Source organism: Ips typographus, unplaced genomic scaffold (assembly GCF_016097725.1).
Source record: "Ips typographus isolate SLU unplaced genomic scaffold, UJ_Ityp_2.0 IpsContig171, whole genome shotgun sequence".
Taxonomy (NCBI): domain Eukaryota; kingdom Metazoa; phylum Arthropoda; class Insecta; order Coleoptera; family Curculionidae; genus Ips; species Ips typographus.
Window position 1 is genome coordinate 20,001 of NW_028098549.1, and position 16,378 is coordinate 36,378.

The window sequence follows — 16,378 nt, forward strand, 5'->3', positions numbered from 1 at the left end:
TGTCACTTGGTTCACTCATGTAAAATTAATACGAAATGTTTGGCAGTATTTTTAATTATTTCGATTTTTCAAGCTTTTGGACAAAATTTAAACGATTTGATTATTCCTAGCAATTTCTTTGCGAATTTGTTTATTCATCAAACTAATAATCTTTCTAATGCTAAAATACACCAGCATTAATACCCCCATGCACAAAAAAATAATAATCAAAATTTCCTTAGCCGACCATGAATTATCTTTTTCTTGAGACGCTGTATTAGAAATACCTCCGCTATTACCCGCTTGAGAAATAATAACTTCTTCTTCTTTTGATGAAGAGCTTTAGTTAAATGAAGGCAAAGTTGCGCATTTTAATGCTAAACAATTTGGTTAAAAAAAATTTTCATTACTTCCGGAGATATCCGACAAAAAGCGAAAGTCAAATTCCTATTTTATTTTTTTACTACTTTATTATTGATTATTTTGGAAAATCAATGGCACCTTCAGGAGGCACTTTTTTAGGCTCTTTAAGAAAATAGTTAGTTTTCAGCTCCGACGTTTCGATTTTTAGATACCATCATCAACTTAAATTTTTCAATACGGACCTGAACTTTTTATTTCGTTTTTTAGTAGCTACAGACCTCTTGAAACTAATGATGTGCCACACTTGTCAAAAAATTATATCTGCTGTACTTAAGAAAACCCCTTGTGTCTTGTAAGTAAATACCTGATACTCCTAAACCTGAAGTCAGATTTTTTTTAGAGATTATATAGCCACACATATCAATAACTTAAAACATTAACAAAAATATCAAACATCTAACATGCATCTAACCTAACCTCAAACTTGGAATTAATCATACAAAAATCGGGTTTATTTCACAGATATTGAAGAAACAATACTTTAAAGAAAATATTTGCCACAATAAGTCGATCAAATCTGCTATTATAAAGTCAAAAATTTAAATTTAAAAAAAGTCATTTTACATTACTTCTTATGGGAAAAAAATTCCCGCGCAAAATTTTAGCACAAACATGGCCCCCAAAGCCAAGTCATGTGTCGCCACTGTTTCTGTATAGAGTCAGTGTAATGTGTTCATTCATAAACGTTTCTACGAGAAATAGTAAAAATCGACAAAGAAAAATAATACACAAAACATGTGATTTAGACAAAGACGGATTTTAATGGTCTCCTAAGAAAAAGTTGGTCCCGCCCCTTCGTTCATTTTAAAGTTGAAGCTGATCGGACTGCCACCTTGAGTGCAGATAACTGCTTGCCACGTGATTGTCACATTGTAAATTGCGACTGGTACCACCTGTTATCTGTCATATACAAAATTGACATTTGAGAGTGCATTTGTCATATTTGTAAACGGTACCCGAGCTGCTTTCTTTCGACATGTGATTTCGGATCAAAACGCGTTATAATCACAACACACATAACCTCAAATTTTATTTTTATTTGTAAATACAGACAACAGAGTTTAGTTTATATTCATAAAATTCATCAATCATTCATCAATGGCTTCCACAAAAAACATTTTAGAGGTTCAGGATCCTGAAACCAACTCATTGATAACGTTTGAGTTAAATGAGGAGGATTATCATCGAGCTACTAATGGTAAGTTTATTCTTATGGATTTTGTATTTAGTATTAATATTTTACGGAAATTTTAGATATGCATTTTGTTCAAATGTTACTTAATAAATTCATGTTGTTGCTTTTTGGCAACATATAGCTAGTTATCATACTGGAACCCAGGGGACGGCAAATATTGAACTGATTGCATGGTGTGTCCGCCTGTCTACATACCTCCTAATTACATGCCGCGATCAAATCGCTGCAAGTGGAGTGCGTAGGAAGGACAAGCGACCATTTTGCTCACTAGGCACGCCTGATTCAATCCGTTTGTGTTATTCAATTTCAACACGTGGTATATTTGAACAGAGTTTTACTGAGTGATGTAAAAATTGTGGTTTGAGTTTTGAAAGGTATGTATTATGCATATATTATGTTGCGTGGCAAAAATTTAGTACACTTATTCCACATTTTAGGAAAAAACACTATACCGGGTGGTCAAAAGAAAATATCAAGAGCTACAAATTGGTATATTGAACCACCCTGTAACTGTCAAAATAACAGAGTTATGGGCGCTGACAAAGTGAAAACTATCATACTGAAACTTTACAGCAAACAACTCAGTTTTAACAGTCACTGACTCGGTTATTCGACATTTTAGGAAAAAATGCTATACAGGGTGGTCAAAAGAGAATATCAAGAGCTACACATTGGTATATTGAACCACCCTGTAACAGTCAAAATAACAGAGTTATGGGCGCTGACAGTCAAATTCAAACAACTGGGATTTAACAGTAAATTACTTGGTTATTTGACATTTGAAGAAAAAAACACTATACAGGGTGGTCAAAATGACCAGTAAGTAGATTTAACCGAAAATGTCTAATTTGCAAAACATGACCAATTTTTACAACTTTGACAGGTTGTGACTTACGAATCAAAATGTTTCTCTGTTTGACTCTTGGAAAAAGAATGCAATTTTCATGCCAACATTAAGATATTTGACAGGTGTCAGTCGTTTTGTTGGTTTAAATGCGATATTTTGTTTGCAGCCGAGCACTCCGAAGACTCCGAAGACTCCGATCAAACCCAGGATCCACAGTCAGCATAAACCCAGCGATTTAGATGGTGTCAGAAAATCGCTGTTTCAGTCATCCAGCAAATGTTCTTCCAAAGGTCGCAACGCCGATTCTTCCGCCCATCATTATAGATAGTTAGTAATTTTTCGACAAAAAAAAAATACTTATTCAGATGTTTTTTTTTACCCATTTGTCAAGAAGAAAGTTTTTCCATCAATACATACAAAAGAATGTAAAAGTTTCTTGACAATTGGTGGATGCGCGAAAAAAAAGACTTTTTAAAAAAAAAAAACACATAAAATTGCAAATATTTCTAATTGGAAAATTTGTGACGTCACTACAATCTAGTTTAATTTAAAACTAATAATCCACCAGGAGAGATCTGGTGTTGGCGTCAAAGTTCCTTCACCATATTATAATAACATATTTTGTGACACTCGTTGCTTTGACACTAAATTACTCCCTTACTTGACAAGTTACGTCAAAATGTCATAGAAAACAAGAAATAGAGCAGATTTCAGGCTTTCATAACGTTACCTTTGTTTTGTTACCAAACGGCAACACTATGCATTTTTTCTATTTCATGTTTTTTTCTAGAAGTTGCCGATCGGTAACATTATGCATTTATAATAAGTTTTCTAAAGATATTTCTGTTTTTTATCCTCTAGTATGAGCAAAAATAAGCTACTCACAGACCAGGACCTTGCGGCCTATTGGGAGAATTTTACCGGTCTGAGTGATGACGGATGCGATGTAAGCGATGCAGACAGTTTGGAGGACTGTTCTTTTATACCAGAAAGTGATTTTGATGATGAAAACCATGATCAAAGTGAGGTAACACTGGAAGTTGAAGAAGTCAACCAGCAGTCCGATGATGATGACGATTTGCCATTGTCGACTTTTTTGTCTTCCAAACAGAAAAAGGCACTAAAAAAAGACATTGACTGAAAATCAAAATCTTTGGAGTTGAATGAGGATCAGTTACGGTTTTATGGGGATACTGAGTTGTCTGCTGAAATAATGTCATTAGAAACTCCTTCTCAGTTTTTCTCATTCTTTTTCTCAGAAGAACTAATAGCTAAGACTTGTAAGGTAAAAAAAGATTGTCGGTTAAAAGTGGTTCGTGCAGGTCTGTTGGAATCGAGATTTCGTAGTAGTAGGCGAAATTATCTGGTGTTTAAGAAATTTAAACAATATTATAAATCACAATAGTATTTATATTAATTAAGACTGTATAAGATAAAATAGCTGGATAACACAGGGCATGTCGGCCAAATCTTCCAGGTAAATAATTATGTTGTTAGGTGAATAAGATGGGGAATTTACAACCTTTTACAGCTTTTGATTGCTCCAAGTTTAACATTGACGAGGAAAAGTTACTACTGGACACTGTAAACGGACTCCTGCGTATAAGAGTGTATTTGGTACAGCACGAAATTCCTGGATGGACAAGTGTGTCACCCTGACTAATGGACGATCACCCGTGGCACGTTTTTGAATTACCTCGCCACTAATAAGACTTAGTGTGTAAGTTGCGTTGACAGGCCTGTCTGATGTAAGTTTAGTTTTGTTTGTTTCTATTTAATTGTAAGTGTTGTGTGATTATAGTTTACAGGCTTTTGTATTATCGTGCAATGCGTTCTATGTAGATACTAGTATACATATACTGAATATTTATTTAAGATTTACGGGTTTAATTTAAAATCTGGCGTTGATGTCAGGAGTAACCCGTTACAGACTACTGAAGAAACCAACTTATATTCAGTGCAAACTAAGCCTGAAAGACCAACCGTTTTTACAGAGAACGGCATGAAGAATTACTTTGGCATAATTATTCATACATCTCTGGTACACATGCCCAACATCAGATCATTCTGGAGTGAAGAGTTGAGATTTGCACCTATTGCAGATGTGATGTCAGTGAACAAATTTGAAAAAATACGCCAGTTTATTCATTTCAACAACAATTCCACCTTCATTTCTCGTGACCAACCAGGACACGATAGGCTTTATAAGATTAGACCTCTCGTTGAATACTTGAACAAAAGATTTTCTTCGGTGGCTTTAGAACAATATCTTAGCATTGATGAACAAATGTGTTCAACGAAGGTTAGACATTATATTGTCACGAATGGAAAATCCGTTAATTGGAAAGATGGACTGATTAACTTAAAAAACATAAAAGTATTCGAGGATTGCGAAATAATAAGCGCACGAGGCAAGGTCGCATCACGATGCACCGAATGTGTCATGCACCGAGTGCACCGTATCGGTGATGAGTCACCACCACCTGCTTTGCAGAAATGTGAAAAACAAGCGACAATAACAAACTGCGTCAGCCGATCAATCGGGTATAAAATACGCCGATTTTAGCAGTATAGGATAAGTGTGAACCGATCAACGGTAGTGCGACCAGCTGACCCGAGAAGTCGAAATGTCGACTCTCCTCGGGAAAAGATCAAGTTAATTAGTCCGTTCTCCAAAGTTATTCAAACGCGAAGTGACCAAGCCATCGCCAGGAAAAGCTAAGTCCTTAGCTTATGACTATGTAAGTACAATTGTTAATTGTCAACTTTTTGTATGTTTACAACCGTATTGTGCATCCATTTGTGTATACTATATTTAATAGATTTAAGTGTTGTATGAGAAAAACTCAGCGTTTGATTTCATCCCTAAAACTGAGATCCCGGCGCGACGTTTAACGTCGTGAGTCAGTTTAATTGGTGAACCCAGAAGGGCTCATAAATTAAACGTGACATTTCGTGGAGGCGCCGGTCTGTTTTGGGATGGATAAAAAACAATAGTTGAGTTTTTTATTTATTTTTATTTTTTGGGGTATGATAAAGAATCAGGAAAATAATGTGTGGGCTATAAAAGAAATTTTAGGTATTATTTTCTTTTGGCTAGGGATAGTAACGTTGATTTATTTAGTGATTTTTTGGGGATTACCTGTGCTATTGAAGCGCTCATTTGATAAAATTTTGGTTTAATATGGGTGGTACATCTTCAAAAGAGGAGGAAATTATTATTTCCCAAGCGGGAAACAGTGGAGGTGTATCAAATAGTTCAGGAAAAGATAATTCATGGTCGGCAAAGGAAATTTTAATTATTATTTTTCTGTGCATGGGGGTATTAATGCTTGTGTATTTTAGCGTCAAAAAAATTATTAGTTTGATGAACAAGCAAATTCGCAAAGAAATTGCTAGGAATAATCAAATTGTTTAAAAAAAAAATCGTTTAAATTTTGACCGAAAACTTGAAAAATAATGCCAAACATTTCATATTAAATTTTACATGAGTGAACCAAGTGACAAATCACGAGTACGAACTCGCAGTAGAGCTCAAAGTATATCAGACAAAGAAAAATTTGTTTTGCAACAAGCACTAGCCCAAGGAAAAAACCCCGAAAAAGTCTTAAAAGAGTTGAAAGAGTTTAAACCCGCGCATCATAGCTCAACTGTCGGTTCCTCTGCTTCTGTGCAGGCATCGATATCTGCAGGGGCCCCAGAAGTTGACAGAACAACTTTTATTCACAGTTTAACAAGTAGTGAGGACGAGAACAGCCCTTTCGAAAAAACTGTCGTAAGTGCTCAAGTTGAAACCCCGCGAATTCAAACAACCAAAGCTTCGACTTCCCGAGTTCAGAAAGCTAAAGATTCTAAAGCAAGGTCACGATCCCCAGAACAGTTTTTTAAGCCAAGAGCTTCATTGAGTAGGACTCCGCCTAAACCGCGAGAATCAGAAGAGTTCTGGCAAGAAAGTCCCTTAGAAGTGGTAGTGCCAGAGCCTACCTCATCCCGCCCCACGGATTTATTACAAGGTTGTAATAATCCTTGCCCACCCCCTGTAATTCGAGAAAGAAACCGTGCCATACGTCCTAACAATACTCCAGTAATGGCTAACATGACTTTACAAGCAGCTTTGGCTGAGCCAAAAACTCCTGCCACCCCAAAGTTTACATGCCCATCTACATTTAACCCTTCTATTGACTCTCCCAGTATTTTTATAAATAAATACGAAAAAGCAGCGATTGTGAATAGCTGGTCAGAAAATCATAAAATATCTTATTTGGCTAATTTTGTGGAAGGTCCAGCCCATACGTGGTTTAGTAATTATATTAGTGAGCCAGAGAATCAGATGAAAACATGGCTGAATATTAAATCAGGTTTTTTGAAAGAGTTTTCAGGAGAACAGCCACTCCGAAAGTTAAAATTTAGATTAAACACCCGCAAACAGCAGGACGTCGAGGATATTAAAAAGTACTATTATGATCTATTGGCAATCGCAAACGAGATTGACCCAGAAATGACTTTTGACGCATTTAGGGATCATTTTGAAAATGGTTTACATCCGTCTTACTATGAGATGTATTATTTGCTTAGTTCTAGCAATAGAAATTTTAACGATTTAAAGCAATTGGTCATTAAAATAAGCGATATAAAAGAAAGGACACTAGTGAATCAAATGACACAAAGTACAGCTTTATTGTCAGTATCTGCGGCAGTAAACAGTAACAATGGTAATAACCCAACAAACCGACAAAGGACCTGGAATGACACCAGGCCACGGACATTTTTTAATAGAAATTTTTCAAATACGGTTCAAAATCAGACACGAAGTACCTATGTTCCAAGGGTGAATAATTTTAGACCAAATCAAAATAGTCCGAGGAACAACTCATTCAATAGGGGGCGACAATTTGTAAGAAACAATTCGCAACAACCCCGGAACCAGGATACTTTTAATGGGAACAGAAATCAGTTTTCTAATCAGAACTGGAGAAATAATAATAACAATAATTGTTTGCCTCGTACGAGAACGCACGACGGCCGGGTTATTTGCATTGATTGCCGTAGGCCCGGTCACGTGTCTTGTAATTTCAATAACAGGCCTTTCCAAAGGAATGCACCTCAAGGCCGAAGAAACCCAAACGACAGAGGACAGTTTCAAAATTAAGAAGCCCGAACGAAATTGTCCAATTATCATCTACGGGCACCACTAAGACATTAATAGTACATATCACGGTTAACGATAAAGATAACGTCCCTGTTATACTTGATACAGGAGCTTGTAAAAATGTAGTCGACATAGATTATATCAGTAACATGAGACGGTTACAAGACAATATACAACTGATAACCGCAGGAGGTTATCCAGTTCAACCTCTCGGCAATTCTGAGGTAATTATAAAAATTAAGGGCACAATTATTTCCGTTGAGGCACTAGTGGTGCAAAATTTATCAAAAGCCTTAATTTTGGGACATAACTTTTTGGCTAGTAAAAAATCATTGATTGACTATAATACCAATACTGTGACATTATACCATGAACTTGACCCATTGATTTTACATTTTGGCAACAATGTCAACAGCAACATAGGGAAAATAGAACAAATGGAAGATACTAATAAGGTATTTGCGAACGTCGAGATTGAGTCAACCGCGCGAAATTTGAAGGTTGCACTTGAAACCGACTACATGGTCGAGGTTGGTCGCGAGATAACGGTACGACTGAACTGTGCCTTATCTCCGCACGAGTTCACGAAGTACTGCTTTATCGAGAACAATAAATACCTACGACCAAGAGGGTTGATTTGTTCAAATATTTTTGTGAAAAATGGCAAATGGTACATCAAAATTAATAATATGAGGTTTGGAAAAATGTTCATATTGAAAAATTCCACAATTGGTTATTTAGAGAAAAATATAGAAATGAATATAGCAGAAATTCCAGTTCATTGTATTTATGAAACTGAGGATGATAAAGAGATGATTACCATGAATGACCATAACCTAAGCAATATAACGAACCCAGAATTGTGTAACAAATTGCAGACATTACTGTCAGAATATAGTGACGTTTTTTCTAAGACACCAAAATATATGGGAAAAACCGATGTCATTGAACATGAAATCGATGTAGGGAATGCTAAACCGATAAAACAGAAACCTTACAGAGTGGCACAAAAAGAAAGAGAGATAATAGATGAGCAGATAAGAGAAATGGAACAATACGACATAATAAGGCAAAGTAACTCGCCCTGGGCAAGTCCCGTCGTATTAGTAAAGAAAAAGTCTGGAGAGACACGATTTTGCGTGGATTATCGCAAGTTAAACAATGTGACAGTAAAAAATTCATGGTCAGGATCTAATATTGAGGATATTTTGACGTACTTAGGAAACGCCAAATATTTCTCATCGTTGGACATGTATTCAGGTTATCGGCAAGTCAAAGTAAAAGAAGAAAGTAAGCCACTTACTGCCTTTACAGCGCCAGGTCACGGATTATGGGAATTTAATGTGATGCCTTTTGGATTGTGCAATGCTCCGGCAAGAAAACAGTTAGGAGATGTAGTGTTTAGAGATTTAAAATGGAAAGAAGTTTTAATTTACATGGACGACATTATAATTTTTTCTAAAACGATAGATGAACATGTGGAAAAATTACGTAAAGTTTTCAATAGACTCCGAAGTGCAGGCTTAACACTAAAACCTAAAAAATGTGAATATTTAAAAGAAAAAATTAATATTCTTGGTTATACAATTTCGAAAGATGGAATTTTTCCAGATAAATCGAAATTAGTTTCAATCGAAAATTTTCCAAGGCCAAAAAATGTAAAGGGTGTACAAAGTTTTTTGGGACTTTGTAACTACTACCGGAAATTTATAGAAAATTTTGCAAAAATTGCACGTCCCTTACATGATCTAACAAAGAAACAAAATAAATTTGATTGGCAGGATATACATGACAAAGCATTTGAAACACTAAAACAAAAATTGATTAGTGAACCAGTTTTGGCACATTTTCAACCAAATAAAGGATGTGAATTGAGGGTAGATGCATGTAAAGATGGAATCGGAGCAATATTATTGCAGGAAGATCATGAAAATGCGTTACACCCAATAGCATATGCAAGTAGAAGCCTTAGTAAAGCTGAGAAGAATTATTCGATAACAGAACTTGAAGGGTTAGCAGCTATATGGGCGCTATCCTATTTTAGACATTTTATTTATGGAAAACCTATAAAAATAGTGACTGATCATCATGCGCTATGTTGGTTAAAAACCTTGAAAGAGACTACTGGACGTTTAGCGCGTTGGGCGTTAAAGTTATCAGAATTTGACTACACAGTACATCATAAATCAGGAATTGCTCACAGAGATGCAGACTGCGTAAGCAGATATCCTGTTTTGCCAGCAAATACGAAAGTACAAGAAATTGACGAAATACCAACCTTTCTATTGGATATGCGTAACATTGCGGAATTGCAAGCAAAAGATAAAAACATTTTGGAAATAATTCAGGCTATAAAACATCCTGAAGAAGCTACAATTGGTATACGTAAGCAAGCGAAAAATTTTAGACTTGAGTCAGAAGTTTTGTACCGTATAAACCCGCATGAAGTGGGCCGGACTAAACTTTTAGTGATACCGCAACAGTTAATAGGGGAAATTTTGTACTCCCACCACTCAGAACCGCTGAGTGGCCATTTGGGATTGTCAAAAACCCTAGCAAAGATAAAACAAAGATACTATTGGCAAGGGTTGCAAAAGGACGTGGAACGTTTTGTAAAAGGATGCCCGGATTGTCAGGCCAGGAAAGGCCAACAAAATCAAAAGCCTATCGGTCTGTTACATCCTATTCCAGTTGGCACCCCATTTGAAAAAGTTGGGATAGATTTGTTAGGTCCGTTTCGCAGAAGTAGCAGCGGAAAAACCATGATAGTGGTAGCGACAGATTACGCCACAAGGTGGGCGGAGACTGACGCATTACCGAGCGGCAAAGCCGGACCTGTAGCGAAATTTATACTGGAGAGAATTATTACAAAACACGGTGCACCCAAGGAATTGTTAAGCGATAGAGGGAAAGTTTTTCAATCAGAATTGGTTACGGAATTGCTAAAAAAGATGGGGACAACGAGTCAGTTTACTACTGCATATCATCCCGCAACTAATGGCTTAACAGAAAGATTTAATAAAACTTTAGCCAATATGTTATCTATGTATACTAATACTGATCAATCAAATTGGGATGAATATCTTCCACATGTGACTTTTGCGTACAATTCTGCAAAACAAGATAGTACTAAATTCTCACCATTCATGCTGGTGTACGGTCGTGAACCTATTTTACCAACAGAAGCAAACTTGTTGCCACCCTTAGAAAGTAGTAATAGCGACCAAATTAGAGACATTGGTTTGGCAGTCAGAAATTTGGCAGTTGAAAATATAAAACGGCGTCAAGACATAGATAAATTACGTTATGATTGTAAACACCGCCATGTTGAATTTGAAGTGGGGGACCAAGTAAAAGTTTTCACCCCTATCAGGAAAGTAGGAAAAAGTGAAAAATTACTGCTTAGATGGTTTGGTCCTTATTACATAAATCGGAAAATGTCTGATGTGGACTATGAAATACGAAAGGGCATTTCGCCAAAATCTAAAACTGAAGTGGTCCATGAAAGTTGCATTGCTGCCTATGGCTTCGACAGCCAAACGCGGCGCCACCGCTGTTGAGGCGTCGTTGACGCCGCCTTCCTCTTCTATTTTTTCTTCTTCTGGGGATGCTGGAACCCCAGGAGGAGCCTCCACCTCACCTGCCACCTGAGGGGGAGCCTCCACCTCGCTGGTCGCAGAAGGACCAGCTTCCACTCCAGGCCCCAGTTTTAGGCTGGACGCACCCACGGTTCGTCGGGCCCGCTGGGCAGCCAATAGGGCCATCAGACGGGCACCGCGGCCCCGGCCCTTTTCGGTGTCGACTTCATTTCCAGGTTCCATCTGAAAGGGAGGATATTGTTAACATTGGATAGCGAAACAAAGAGAATTTTTCTTTGGAAGGAAAAATATATGGAAATGATGAATAAAAGGAAAAAAAAAAAAACCACTTATACTTACTTTTAAAAATGACACAATGCACTACAAAAGACTATAAATGCACTACGAAACACACGACAAAAATGCACGGTAAAGTTTCGTGTGGGTCAGAGGACGAACTGTGGAGAATGTGATAAGAAAACCGTATAAATACAATTCAGATCCCTCTCCACCGGAAAGCCAGGATGCTGAAATTAGCAAAATGCTTCCAGACGATGAACTTGTCAAATGTTAAGGTTATCAGAGAAATGTTTTCCCAACAGTTACATGGTGCACCATGCTTAAACCCATGGGATTCGCTGATTTGGCCAGTTCGGAATAATATCTTAATGAGACCAGACATTGTTCATTGCAGACCGATTAATGCATAAAATGCAAAAATGCAATTAAGCATAATGTTTAAAACAAAGTAACAATTATAATGTACGGCTCCACATATTGAGCTATGTACCTATTTTTACAGGGCCCAAGGATTTTATTCTGTTATCTGCGTCTGAATTTTTATTGCGCAAATTCTTAAAATTCAAGAATAGATATCAGTTTAATTTTCCCTATGAGATAAAAAATGGTTACATGTAATGGAAATAAAAACATTGAATATTGTTATTGTGATGTAGGTACCTACAAACGAATAAAGATAAATAATGATGTTGTCGGTGTAATAATCACCTTGACCATATAGTTGTTTATGCATTTGGTAAAGAAAGCAACTAATTCGCGAGCGATAAGACAAATTTGATTCATCGCTACGCGCAGTTATGAATAATGACTAATTACTAGATTGGTTTAAATAAACCCGAATGGGACAACAATTTACAGTGTCATTTTAGAAATCGGTCGTGAAGTAACATTTGGGTGAAGTTAACCTATAATTTTCGCGAAAGTGCCAAAAATGGAATGGATAGTGAATTTCTTGTTTTATATTAGGTGTGTTACCGAAATAAACACCAAACTGTATTTATACAAATTGGCACTGTACCAGTTGTGGGAACTGCAAGGAGAGTTTGATCAAGTGGTACCAATACAATTATTGGGGATTACAAAATCTCTACTTGGCCTGTGGACTCAAATCATTCATACGGAGTATACCATACTTCTACTAAGCGAGAAAGTACGTCAAGGGGGTATTCCGTTTTCGGCATGTGATTGTGCAATTTGCATATCACCCCAACAACCTCAATATCGACCTGAGGATTTTTGGCGAGCATGGGAAAATGTATTTGTGCAAGGATGTCCTTGTGCTACATGTGTGTACGGGAGAACTCAATTTTTGAGTCAACCAGGTCATCCGCCATATCCGCATGCTTATGTAAATGATATGACATATCAGTTTCGGGTACCAGTAGTGCCCCAAACACAAGAAAGGGATGAAACATCAGAAATCAGTTCTGCTGGCACATCTTCTGGAGGTGCATTTGGACCTCCTGAATCACACACAAGTCAGGTCGACCGCAATCCGGCACTATGCCCGAATCCGGAAAACCTGGCGCAGGTGCAAGAAGGGGGACCCATTATTCAGCAACAAACTGAAGAAGTTCTTAGACACGCGGTAACACAGCCGTTTATCGCGCAATTAGAATCGTTTAACGACATGGGGCCATATGCTACTTATCAGCAGCTATGAGGTCTACAATTTAATTTATGTTACCTTATTATTGTTTTGTATTTTAATGGCTATATATACAGGGTGTCTAAAAAGTCTGGAATATTGCAAATATCTCGAAAACTGCTGATTTTATTTTTCTCAAAATTTGCGTCTTGTTAAAGTAAATAACAGCGCATGACGTGAGGGTGAAATGAGGTTCGCAAGTATACAGGGTCAGTCACAAAGTATATCAACTTTCTTAATTCAAACCTAACACACTGTATATTACTTCAGATTTTAAGAGTACTCATAAAGGCCAATTCAACGATATACGATTTTTTTTTTTTTTAATTTTTTTTTTTTTTTTTTTTGATTTTTTTTTTTTTTTGATTTTTTTTTTTGTACCTACCTATAACAATGATAGGTGTAACAATGACAGCTAACGTCAATATAATGTTAAATTAATTGGCAAATTTTCCTATTACTTAAAATGGTGTTTTAGAGTGAGAAGGAAAAGACTGACATCTTAAGTATCCTTCTCACTCAAAAACACCATTTTCAGTAATAGGAAAATTTGCCAATTAATTTAACATTATATTGACGTTAGCTGTCATTGTTACACCTATCATTGTTATAGGTAGGTACAAAAAAAAAAATCAAAAAAAAAAAAAAAAAAAATCAAAAAAAAAAAAATCGTATATCGTTGAATTGGTCTTTATGAGTACTCTTAAAATCTGAAGTAATATATAGTGTGTTAGGTTTGAATTAAGAAAGTTGGTATACTTTGTGACTGACCCTGTATACTTGCGAACCTCATTTCACCCTCACGTCATGCGCTGTTATTTACTTTAACAAGACGCAAATTTTGAGAAAAATAAAATCAGCACTTTTCGAGATATTTGCAATATTCCAGACTTTTTAGACACCCTGTATATGCATATGTTGATACAGACGTGATATACACAAGTGGATGATATATAAAAAAAAAGTATATAATAAAAAAAAATTTGGAATGTATGATGTCATATTATCCCCAAATAGCGAGTATAATCTAGTCATGAAATTAATCCAATTATTTTTTTAGCGCCATGAACTAATAGGTGTGATAAAAAATGTTTCGCTGAAGAGGCGAATATTCCTGACACGACGCTCCGACAATCTTGTTGGTTGATAACGAGCTACTAACATAAAAGTTCGACTAATTTTGATTACGCGATACATACACGGGATTCCTTGCTTTACAGCATTTGGAAAATGAATTTCACACGTTCCATTTTTTATTTTTTAATGAAAAATGGATCGTACATACTAACAAATAAATAAAGGTTACGAATGATGCTCAAATTAATTTTGTTATAAGACATAATATTGTATATTAAGCCTTAAGTAACACATACTAACCTTTTGTCTTATATTTCATGTAACACTGAGGGCTATGTAAGAAAGAGGCGAACTATGATGAGCCATTATTGTTGTTGGAACTCCCGATGGGCCTGTACGTTCATACGGAGAAAAATAATAATAATGCGAAGCAATATATGCCAATGAACCCTCATAAATGGGGCTTCAAATTTTTTGTGATGTCAGGCCATTCGGGGTTTGCTTATAAAATCGAAATTTATACTGGTGAGCAAAAATTTGATCAACCTGATGATGAACCCAATTTTGGTGTTACTTCCAATTTGGTTCTACGCTTAGCCAGAATTATTCCTCGCCAAAAGAATTACAGACTGTATCACGACAATTACTACACATCTTTGCAGCTGATGGTACATTTGGCCAAAGAAGGAATTCTTTCTCTCGGCACAATACGGCGAAACAGAATACCAAATTGCAAATTGCCACTGGAAGCTGCTATGAAGAAAGCGGAACGTGGGACAAGCCACGAGTTGGTTGCATTAGTGGACGGTGATGACATTTCTACTGTTGTGTGGAAAGATAATAAATATGTAACTTTAGCGTCATCTTTCGCAGGAAAAAAACCTACCTCCAAAGTGAAACGATTCGATCGCAAAGAGAAAAAATCTGTGGAAGTTGAGTGCCCATTCATTGTTTCCGAGTATAACCGACATATGGGGGGCGTTGATTTACTAGACAGCTTCATGGGAAGATATAAGATAAAACTGAAAAGCCGCAAATGGTACATGCGTATTTTCTATCATCTCCTGGATTTGAGTTTGGTAAATGCCTGGCTACTCTACAAACGAGTGCTTTCGAAAACGCAGCCTGGTTTCAAGCCAAAAATCCAAGCTCAATTTAGAGCAGAAGTTGCTTATAATTTGTGTAATGTCAGAGCTCTCTCTAGCAAACGCGGTCGTCCGAGTACTAGCCTGGAAAACGAATTGAAAGAAAAAAGAACAAGGGGTCCAATGAAGCACCTGCCGCCCATGGAAGTTCGTACTGACCAAACGGGGCACTGGCCAGTCCTTCAAGAAGCCAAGATGAGGTGCAAGTTTCCAAAATGTAAAGGTTTTACGCATACCAAATGCGAAAAATGCGGTGTTCAGATCTTTGTTTAAATCGGAAGAACAACTGTTTTAAAAATGTTCACATGTGAGTCTCTTGGCTTGTAATACATGATGTTGCCATTTGGCAACAAACAGTTTTTTCTAAAAATAAAGTAAAAAAACATAATGTAGATTTTTTCCTTATTTTTCCCATATTAAGACCAATGCAAAGTACAGTATTTATGATAATCGGAATTAAAAAAAAAAGTCATGCATTTAAGGGTTTTAATGAAAACCAGGTGGAGAGCTTGACAAATTTTGTCTGCTCGAAAAAGGCATCTGCGTCTTTCATAAACGATGATATTTCTGCCGCAGACAAGTGGTGCACTTTGCCAAAAATGTGGAAGATCTAACTTTGAAACAAATAGTTCAGATAGTGATATCAGTTCCTTGTAGCAATGCTTATGGGAAAGATTTTCAACTTAATGAACCGGTTATATAACTGAAATGGTGACAGCAGAACTTTGCATACGTTCTAGCATTATGCCCTCCTGTCCGGAATTGTATTCACCGTTAAGTGATAAACCAGAACTTTTAAAGTCTGCAAAATTCAATACAAAATACTATTGTAAATGTTGACATAATATGCAATTAGTTAAGTTTTAGAGTTCGTTCTTTAATAAAGTTTTAATTTGGATTTATAAATGTTTTGTGTGTTTTTAATTATCTTGCATAAAAAAGCGATTGAAAAAATCACCTAAGTACCTATTAACCTCTCGACAAATTTTCGTTTACTGTGTTTTTGCTCCCCTATTTTCCAAGAGACGATTTTCTTT

The 16,378-nt window shown here is 36.4% G+C and overlaps 1 protein-coding gene and 1 long non-coding RNA gene across 2 annotated transcripts; both read right to left on the reverse strand.

The window, feature by feature from the left end:
* Positions 1–2,933: 2,933 nt before the first annotated feature.
* LOC145739439 (uncharacterized) lies at positions 2,934–11,671 on the reverse strand. The gene is made up of 2 exons (XM_081994860.1): positions 11,532–11,671; positions 2,934–11,414 (listed from the first exon to the last, which is right to left on the reverse strand). The coding sequence occupies exon 2, from the start codon at positions 11,412–11,414 to the stop codon at positions 10,989–10,991; it is 426 nt and encodes a 141-aa protein (XP_081850986.1). The 5' UTR covers positions 11,532–11,671; the 3' UTR covers positions 2,934–10,988.
* A 2,695-nt stretch (positions 11,672–14,366) lies between these two features.
* Positions 14,367–15,225, reverse strand: LOC145739440 (uncharacterized). Its single transcript, XR_014181036.1, has 2 exons — positions 15,083–15,225; positions 14,367–15,018 (listed from the first exon to the last, which is right to left on the reverse strand). It is a non-coding gene; the product is annotated as an uncharacterized LOC145739440 (long non-coding RNA).
* Positions 15,226–16,378: the final 1,153 nt, after the last annotated feature.